Genomic DNA, 10,442 nt, shown 5'->3' with positions numbered 1-10,442 from the left:
AAAGTTTTGAGCTTGTGCCGCATCTCACGCTCCATCTGCGGGGAAAACACACCCAAAATGGGCAAAAATTAACCCAAAACGGGCAAAAATGAGCCAAAAATGGGCAAAAATGAGCCAAAAATGGGCAAAAATGACCCAAAATGGGCAAAAATTAACCCAAAACGGGCAGAAATTAACCCAAAATGGACAGAAATCAGTCCAAAACAGGTAAAAATGAGCCCAAAACAGGCAGAAATCAGCCCAAAATGGGCAGAAATGAGCCCAAAATGGGCAAAAATGAGCCAAAAATGGGCAGAAATGAACCCAAAACGGGCACAAATCAGTCCAAAACGGGTAAAAATGAGCCAAAACAGGCAGAAATGAGCCAAAAATGGGCAGAAATGAACCCAAAACAGGTAAAAATGAACACAAAAAGGGCAAAAATGAATCCAAAAAGGGCAGAATTGAGCCCAAAATGCACATTTCCTCCTGTTTTCTGCCATTTTTCCCCCATTTTTTTGCCCCTTTTTCCATTTTCCCCCATTTTTGGCCATTTTTCCCCGTTTTTCGTTTCCCGTTTTTTCCCATTTTCCCGGTTTTTCACCCCGTTTTTACCCCACCTGCTCGGCGTAGAGGTCGTCCCTGTGGTGCCTGTGCTGGTGCTTGCCCAGCTCCAGGGCCCCTTTTCCCCCATTTTTGATCATTTTTTCCCCGTTTTTTGGCCATTTTTGGTCCGTTTTTCCCCGTTTTTTCATTTTTTTCCCATTTTCCCGGTTTTTCACCCCATTTTTCACTCACCTGCTCAGCGTAGAGCTCGTCCCTGTCGTGCATGTGCTGGTGCTTGCCCAGCTCCAGGGCCCCTTTTCCCCCATTTTTGGTCATTTTTGGCCATTTTTTGTCCGTTTTTCACCGTTTTTTCGTTTTTTTTCCCGTTTTTTCCCATTTTCCCGGTTTTTCACCCCATTTTTCACTCACCTGCTCAGCGTAGAGCTCGTCCCTGTCGTGCATGTGCTGGTGCTTGCCCAGCTCCAGGGCCCCTTTTTCCCCATTTTTGGCCATTTGGTCGTTTTGACCATTTTTCGACCGTTTTTCCGTTTATCATTTTTTTCCCCGTTTTTTCCCATTTTCCCGGTTTTTTGCCCCACCTGCTCAGCGTAGAGGTTGTCCCTGTCGTGCCTGTGCTGGTGCTTGCCCAGCTCCAGGGCCCCTTTTCCCCCATTTTTGTCCATTTTTGGCCGTTTTTGGTCATTTTTGGCCATTTTTTTCCCGCTTTTCGTTTTTCCCGTTTTTCCCATTTTCCCAGTTTTTTGCCCCACCTGCTCGGCGTAGAGGTCGTCCCTGTCGTGCATGTGCTGGTGCTTGCCCAGCTCCAGGGCCCCTTTTCCCCCATTTTTGGCCGTTTTTTGGCCATTTTTTGGCCGTTTTTCACCATTTTTTCACCGTTTTTTCCCATTTTTTCGTTTTTTTTCCCGTTTTTTCCCATTTTCCCGGTTTTTTACCCCACCTGCTCAGCGTAGAGGTTGTCCCTGTCGTGCATGTGCTGGTGCTTGCCCAGGTCCGTGGTGATCTCGCCCACCTCGGTGTAGAACTGCACGTCCGTGTGGCGCTTCTTGCCGAACATGATGGCGTTCTGGGGGGCACCCAAAAACGCCCCAATTACACCCAAAAATCCAGCGATTTCAGCCCAAAAATCCACAGATTTTGGGCCCAAAAATACAGGGATTTCACCCCAAAAATCCAGGGACTTCAGCCCCAAATTTCACCCAGGGATTTCATCCCCAAAATCCACGTGATGCCGTTCTGGGGGGCACCCAAAAACGCCCCAATTACACCCAAAAATCCAGGGAGTTCAGCCCCAAAAATCCACAGACTTCACCCCAAAAATCCAGGGATTTCAGCCCCAAAAATCCAGGGATTTCAGCTCCAAATTTACTCAGGGATTTCATACCCAAAATCCACGTGATGGCGTTCTGGGGGGCACCCAAAAACGCCCCAATTATACCCAAAAATCCAGCGATTTCAGCCCAAAAATCCAAGGATTTCACCCCAAAAATCCAGGCATTTCACCCCAAAAAACCCACAGATTTCAGCTCCAAAATCCAGGGATTTCAGCTCCAAATTTCACTCAGGGATTTCAGTCCCAAAATCCACGTGATGGCGTTCTGGGGGGCATCCAAAAACCCCACATTTACACCCAAAAATCCAGCGATTTCAGACCCAAAAATATAGGGATTTTACCCCAAAAATCCAGGGATTTCAACCCCAAATTTCACTCATGGATTTCATCCCCAAAATCCACAGATTTCACCTCAAAAATCCAGGGATTTCAGCCCCAAAAATCCAGGGATTTCACCCCAAAAATCCCCCAAATTTCACCCCAAAAAATCCAGGGATTTCAGCCCAAAACCCCCCAGATCTCACCCCCAAATTTCACTCAGGGATTTCACCCCAAAATCCAAGGATTTCAGCCCCAAAAAATCCAGGGATTTCAGCCCAAAAATCCAGGGATTTCACCCCAAAAATTCAGGGATTTTACCCCAAAAATTCAGGGATTTCACCCCCAAAAATTCAGGGATTTTTACCCCAAAAATCCAGGGATTTCACCCCCAAAAATCCAGAAATTTCACCCCAAAACCACCTCAGATTTCACTCAGGGATTTCACCTCCAAAATCCAGGGATTTCACTCCCAAAAATTCAGGGATTTCACCCCAAAAACCCAGGGATTTCACCCCCAAAATCCAGGGATTTGACCTCAAAAATCCCCGTTTTTTGCCCCAAACCCCTTTTTTGCCCCCAAATCGCCATTTTTTTTCCCAAAACGGGCGTTTTTGGCCCCAAACCTTGAGGTGGAAGTGCAGCACGATGATCATCAGGGTTTGACCCCAAACCCAGGAGGGTTTTTTGCCCCCAAAATCCCCATTTTTTGCCCAAAATCCCCGTTTTTCGCCCCAAACCCCTTTTTTGACCCAAAATCCCCGTTTATTTTCCCAAAATGGCCGTTTTTTGCCCCAAACCTTGAGGTGGAAGTGCAGCACGATGACCATCTCCCCACCCCAGTGTTTGACCCCAAACCCAGGAGGGTTTTTTGACCCCAAATCCCCGTTTTTTACCCCAAATCCCTTTTTTTCCCAAAATCGCCGTTTTTTTGCCCAAAATCGCCGTTTTTTGCCCCAAACCTTGAGGTGGAAGTGCAGCACGATGATCATCAGGGTTTGACCCCAAACCCAGGAGGGTTTTTTTTGCCCCAAAATCCCCGTTTTTTTCCCCAAAATCTGTTTTTTTCCCAAAATCGCTGTTTTTTTTCCCCAAATCTCTGTTTTTTGCCCCAAACCTTGAGGTGGAAGTGCAGCACGATGATCACCAGGGTTTGACCCCAAACCCAGGAGGGTTTTTTTTGCCCCCAAATCCCCGTTTTTTTCCCCAAATCAGTTTTTTTTCCCAAAATCCCCATTTTTTTTCCCAAAATCCCCGTTTATTTTCCCAAAATGGCTGTTTTTTGCCCCAAACCTTGAGGTGGAAGTGCAGCACGATGATCATCTCGCCGTCACAGGGCTGGAACACGGCGTGTTTGATGTTGTTGTACAGGATGTCCACCTTGTCCCCCCGCACCGACGTGAAACGGAACCCTGGGGGGGGAAACACCCCAAAAAATGGGGAAATTATCCCAAAAAACGGGAAAATTACCTCAAAAAACAGGAAAATTACCCCAAAAACTGGGAGAATTACCACAAAAAATCCCAAAAAACAGGAAAATTACCCCAAAAACCAGGAAAATTACCCCAAAAAATCCCAAAAAACAGGAAAATTACCCCAAAAACCAGGAAAATTACCCCAAAAACACCCAGAAAACAGGAAAATTACCCCAGAAAACCCCAAAAAACAGGAGAATGACCCCAAAAAACCTCTAAAAAACCCAAAAAAACCCCCAAAACCCCCCAAAACCAGGAAATGACCCCAAAAAACCTCCAATAAAACCCAAAAAACGGGAGAATGACCCCAAACCCCCCCAATTGACCCCAAAGCCCCTGAACTGACCCCAAATCCCCCCAAATGACCCCAAATTGACCCCAAATCCCCCCAAATGACCCCAAATCCCCCTGAACTGACCCCAAATCCCCTGAATTGACCCCAAATCCCCCCAATTGACCCCAAACTGACCCCAAATCCACCAGAATTCACCCCAAATCCCCGGAAATGACCCAAAATGCTCCAAATTTTCCCCAAATTTTCCCAAAATCCCCTGATTTCACCCCAAATTTGGGCTCACCATTGACATGTGCCTCGAGGGCCCCCTGCATCCTCTTCCAGGGGACCCCAAACCCCCTGAACTGACCCCAAATCCCCCCAAATCCCCCCCAAATGACCCCAAAACTCCCAAAATGACCCAAAATGCCCCAAATTTTCCCCAAATTTTCCCAAAATCCCCTGATTTCACCCCAAATACCGTTGACATGAGCCTCGAGGGCCCCCTGCATCCTCTTCCAGGGGACCCCAAACCCCCTGAACTGACCCCCAAACCCCTGAATTCACCCCAAATCCCCCAGAATTCACCCCAAAACCCCAAAATGACCCAAAATGCCCCAAATTTTCCCAAAATCCCGTGATTTCACCCCAAATTTGGGGCTCACCGTTGACATGAGCCTCGAGGGCCCCCTGCATCCTCTCCCAGGGGACCCCAAACCCCCTGAAATGACCCCAAATCCTCCCCAATTGACCCCAAATCCCCCCAAATCCCCCCCAAATGACCCCAAATCCCCCAGAATTGACCCCAAATCCCCGGAAATGACCCAAAAACCCCCAAATTTTCCCCAAATTTTCCCAAAATCCCCGGATTTCACCCCAAATCTGGGGCTCACCGTTGACATGAGCCTCGAGGGCCCCCTGCATCCTCTTCCAGGGGACCCCAAACCCCCTGAACTGACCCCAAATCCCCCAATTCACCCCAAATCCCCCTGAACTGACCCCAAACCCCCAGATTTCACCCCAAACCCCCCAAATTTTCCCAAAATGCCCGGATTTCACCCCAAATACCGTTGACATGAGCCTCGAGGGCCCCCTGCATCCTCTTCCAGGGGACCCCAAACCCCCTGAACTGACCCCAAATCCCCCCCAATTCACCCCAAATCCCCCTGAATTCACCCCAAATCCCCCAAAATGACCCAAAATGCCCCAAATTTTCCCAAAATCCCCTGATTTCACCCCAAATACCATTGACATGAGCCTCTAGGGCCCCCTGCATCCTCTTCTGGGCAATGTTGGGCCGGATGTAAAGGTCCTTCAGTTTGGGGTTGCTGCGGTTCAGGTTGATCACCAGAGAGTCCTGCTTGACGATCCCCTGCAAACAGAGCCAGAAATGGGTGAAAAAACCACAGAAATGGGTAAAAAAAGTTTAAAAATGGGTTGGGAGAGCCCAAAAATGGGCAAAGAGAGCCCAAAAATGGTAAAGAGAGCCCAAAAATGGGTAAAAAGAGCCCAAAAATGGGTAAAGAGACCCCAAAAACGGGCAGAGAGACCCCAAAAACCACAGAGAGACCCCAAAAATGAGGAGACCACAAAAATGGGCAGAGAGAGCCCAAAAATGGGCAAACTGAGCCCAAAAACCACAGAGAGACCCCACAAAAACAAACCAAAGCAAAACAAAAACTTAAAAAAACCAAAAACACCAAAAAACCCCCCAAAAAACCCCAAAAAACCAAAAAAAAACCCCCAAAAAAAAGAAAAAAAAAAGAAAAAAAAAAAGCAAACCAAAAAAAACCCCCAAAATCCCTTGAAACGCCCCCAAATCCCCACCTCCTTCTCCTTCTCCTTGGCCTCCGGGTCTTGTAGCGTCTCCCCAAAACCACCCCCAAGACACCCCAAAATCCCCCAGAAGCCCACAAAGGGGCCACAAAAGCCCCACAAAAACAAAACAAAAGGCCCCAGAAAAAGACAAACAAAAAACCAAAAAGAAAAAAACACAAAGGCCCACAGAAAACAAGACCAACCAAACAAAAGCCCCAGAAAGAGAAAAAACACAAAAAGGAAAAAAACCCACAAAAAATCCACAAAAACCAAAACCAAACCAAAAAAAGAAAACAGAAAAACAAAACAAAACAAAAAACCAGAAAGAAAACGAAAAAAACAACCAGAAAAAGAAAAAAAAATCACAAAAAACCACAAAACCAAAACCAAACCCAAAACAAAAACTTAATAAAAAGGTGAAAAACCAAAAAAACCCCCAAAAAACCCCATAAAAAAAGCCAAAAAAAGGACAAAAAAAAAAAAAAGGAAAAACACCAACCAAAAAGACTCCAAAAATTCCACAAAACCCCAAATGCCCTTAAGTCGTCACCTCCTTCTCCTTCTCCTCGGCCTCGCGGGTCTTGTAGCGCTTCCCCAAAACCACCCCCAAATCCACCCCAAAATCCCCCCAAAATGCCCCGAAATCCCTTGAAATTCCCCCAAAGAGGCACCTCCTTCTCCTTCTCCCCAAAACCACCCCCAAAGCCCCCAAAAAAGCCCAGAAAAACCCCACAAAACCAAACCAAAACAAACCCCACAAAAACAAAACAAAAAACCAGAAAAAAACAAAAACAAAAACAAACCAAAAAAAAGAAAAAAAAATCACAAAAAACCACAAAACCAAACCAAAAACTTAATAAAAATAAATAAATAGATAAATAAAAAACACAAAAAACCCAAAAAAACTCAGAAAAAAACCCCAACAAAAAGAAAAAAAAAGGAAAAAAAAACCCAAAAAAACCCCCAAAAAAAACCCCAAAAAAAGAAAGAAAATGAAAAAAAAAAAGCAACCAAAAGAAACCCCCAAAATGCCCCAAAAAGGCACCTCCTTCTCCTTCTCCTCGGCCTCGCGGGTCTTGTAGCGCTTCCCCAAAACCACCCCCAAAACCACCCAAAACCACCCCAAAATCCCCCCAAATTTCTCCAAATCTCCCTCAAATCCCCCCAAATCTCCCTCAAAATGCCCCAAAATCCCCCCAAAACGCCCCCAAAATCCCCACCTCCTTCTCCCCAAAACCACCCTCAGAAAAACCCCAAAATTCCCCCCAAAATCCCCCAAAAAAACCCAGAAAAAATCCAAAAAAAAAGAAAAAAAAAAAGAAAAAAACCCAACCAAAAAAAACCCCCCAAAATTCCAAAAAAACCCCAAAATTCCCCCCAAAAACCCCCCAAAATCCCCCCAAGTCGTCACCTCCTTCTCCTTCTCCTCGGCCTCGCGGGTCTTGTAGCGCTTCTGCACCTCCTTGATGATGCGGAACGAGTTCTGCAGGTTGGACGCCGGCACCGTCTGCTCCCCGGGGGGCTTCAGGTTGGACGCTCTGTAGGTGCTGCAAAACGGGGCAAAAAAGGGTAAAAAACAGCCCAGGGGATCCAGGGGGACCAAAAAATTGGGGGGGGACGGAAAAACTGAGAGGGAGAATTATAATAATGAAAAAAAACGGCACAAAAATAACAAAAAATAACAAAAAAACCGCCGAAAAAATAACGAAAAAAACACCTAAAAAATATCCAAAAAATCACCCCAAAACAACCCAAAAAAAAACCACAAAAAAAGACCTCGAGGAGCCACAAAAATAACCAAAAATAACAAAAAGACCCACCCAAAAATAACGAAAAAAAAAAGTCAAAAAATAACAAAAAAAACCACAAAAAAAGACCTCGAGGAGCCACAAGAATAACCAAAAAAAAATCACAGAAAAAGACCTTGAGGAACCCAAAAAATAACCAAAAAAAACACCATAAAAAAAGACCTCGGGGAGCCCCAAAAATAACAAAAAAAAAAACCCTCAAAAATAAAGAAAAACCACCCCAAAAATAAGCAGAAAAACCCCTCAAAAATAATGAAAAACCACCCCAAAATAACAAGAAGAACCCCCAAAACCCCTCAGATTGACCCCAAAGGCGCCATATTTAATGTAGACCCTACAAAAACAGGGTACCCACATCTCCTTGACGAAGGTGGCCTCGGGGTTGGGGAAGAGCCCCCAAAACCCCCGGGATTGACCCCAAACCCCAAAATCCCTCAGATTGACCCCAAACCCCCCAGGATTGATCCCAAAGCTGCCATATTTAATGTAGGTCCTACAGAAATGTGTACCCACATCTCCTTGACGAAGGTGGCCTCGGGGTTGGGGAAGAGCCCCCAAAACCCCCGGGATTGACCCCAAATGACCAAATAAAAACCCCAAACCCCCGGGATTGATCCCAAACCCTCCATAATTAATGTAGGTCCTACAAAAACAAGATATCTAACATCTCCTTGACGAAGGTGGCCTCGGGGTTGGGGAAGAGCCCCCAAAACCCCCGGGATTGACCCCAAATGACCAAATAAAAACCCCAAATGACCAAATAAAAACCCCAAATGACCAAATAAAAACCCCAAAACCCCCGGGATTAACCCCAAATGACCAAATAAAAACCCCAAATAACCAAATAAAAACCCCAAAACCCCTCAGATTGATCCCAAACCCCCCATAATTAATGTAGGTCCTACAAAAACAAGATATCTACATCTCCTTGACGAAGGTGGCCTCAGGGTTGGGGAAGAGCCCCCAAAACCCCCGGGATTGACCCCAAATGACCAAATAAAAACCCCAAATGACCAAATAAAAACCCCAAAATGACCAAATAAAAACCCAAAACCCTCCATAATTAATGTAGACCCTACAAAAACAAGGTACCCACATCTCCTTGACGAAGGTGGCCTCGGGGTTGGGGAAGAGCCCCCAAAACCCCTCAGATTGACCCCAAATGACCAAATAAAAACCCCAAAACCCCCGGGATTGATCCCAAACCCTCCATATTTAAAGTAGACCCTACAAAAACAAGGTACCCACATCTCCTTGACGAAGGTGGCCTCGGGGTTGGGGAAGATGTTGCCCTCGTTGCGCCCCAGGGCGCTGCCCGGGCAGAAGAAGTTGATGCGCAGGTAGGTGTAGTCCCCTCCACCGACATGCTGATGTTCTGGGGAGGGGAAAATACACCAAAATCAGTGATTTATACCCAAAAATGAGAAATTTCTAATGAAAATGAGTCATTTATACCCAAAAATCAGTCATTTCTACCCAAAAATCAGTCATTTCCACCCGAAAATCAGTAATTTCTACCCAAAAATCAGTAATTTCCACCCAAAACCGAGGCATTGACACAAAAAACTGAGCAATTTACACCCAAAACCCAGTCATTTCTACCCAAAAACAAGACATTGACACCCAAAAATGAGATATTGACACCCAAAAACGAGCGATTTCTACCCAGAAATGAGTCATTTCTACCCAAAAATCAGTAATTTCTACCGAAAATGAGTCATTGACACCCAAAAACAAGACATTGACACCTGAAAATGAGTGATTTACACCCAAAAATCAATCATTTCTACCAAAAATTAGTCATTGACACCCAAAAATCAGTCATTTCTAACGAAAATGAGTAATTTCCACCCAAAAACGAGACATTGACACCCGAAAATGAGGCATTTACACCCCAAAATGAGTAATTTCCACCCAAAAATGAGTGATTTACACCCAAAAATGAGTGATTTACACCCAAAAACCAGTCATTTCTACCGAAAATGAGCAATTTACACCCAAAAATCAGTAATTTCTAACGAAAATCAGCGATTTACACCCGAAAATGAATAATTTACACCCGAAATTGAGTAATTTCCACCCGAAAATGAGTGATTTACACCCAAAAATGAGACATTGGTGTGGATTTTGGGGTGACTCAGAGAGGATTTTGGGGTGACTCAGATGAGGATTTTTGTGGTGAACCAGGTGGGATTTTGGGGTGACTCAGATGGGATTTTGGGGATTTTTGGGGCAAACCAGGTGGGATTTTTTGGGTTACACCCCCTGACCTTGATGGTGGCGATGTGGAAGGGCGTGGCGATGCCGAAGACGGGCACGATGATTTTGGGGTGAACCAGGTGGGATTTTGGGGTGACTCAGATGGGATTTTGGGGATTTTTGGGGCCAACCAGGTGGGATTTTGGGGTGACTCAGATGGGATTTTGGGGTGACTCAAATGGGGATTTTGGGGTGACTCAGATTGGATTCTTGGGGCAAACCAGGTGGGATTTTTGGGGTGACTCAGATGGGGATTTTGGGGTGACTCAGATGAGGACTTTTAGGTGACTCAGGTGGGGATTTTGGGGTGAACCAGGTGGGGATTTTGGGGTGAACCAGGTGAGATTTTGGGTGGGGATTTTGGGGTGACTCAGATGGGATTTTGGGTGGGGATTTTGGGGCGAACCAGGTGGGATTTTGGGGATTTTTTGGGGTGACTCAGATGGGATTTTGAGGGTGAACCAGGTGGGGATTTTGGGGTGACTCAGATGGGGATTTTGGGGTGACTCAGATGGGGATTTTGGGGTGACTCAGATGGGATTTTGGGGTGATTCAGAGGAGATTTTGGGTGGAGATTTTTGGGGTGACTCAGATGGGATTTTGGGTGGGGATTT

General features: G+C 45.7%; 1 protein-coding gene across 1 annotated transcript; it reads right to left on the bottom strand.

The window, feature by feature from the left end:
• Window positions 1–1,383: 1,383 nt before the first annotated feature.
• On the bottom strand, window positions 1,384–9,896 carry LOC126636006 (FACT complex subunit SPT16-like; the record flags this gene model as incomplete). The annotated part of the gene is given in 7 exon segments (XM_050307699.1): window positions 1,384–1,609; window positions 3,488–3,606; window positions 5,189–5,315; window positions 7,173–7,308; window positions 8,818–8,926; window positions 8,929–8,944; window positions 9,840–9,896. Coding segments are annotated over 7 exon segments (699 nt in total), but the record flags the coding sequence as incomplete, so codon positions are not given.
• Between the last annotated feature and the right edge of the window lie 546 nt (window positions 9,897–10,442).

The sequence above is a fragment of the Myiozetetes cayanensis genome, unplaced genomic scaffold (assembly GCF_022539395.1).
Source record: "Myiozetetes cayanensis isolate MyiCay16 unplaced genomic scaffold, myiCay2020 scf1290, whole genome shotgun sequence".
Taxonomy (NCBI): domain Eukaryota; kingdom Metazoa; phylum Chordata; class Aves; order Passeriformes; family Tyrannidae; genus Myiozetetes; species Myiozetetes cayanensis.
The sequence above is the reverse complement of the archived record's forward strand: the minus strand, read 5'-3'. Positions and strand labels throughout refer to the sequence as shown.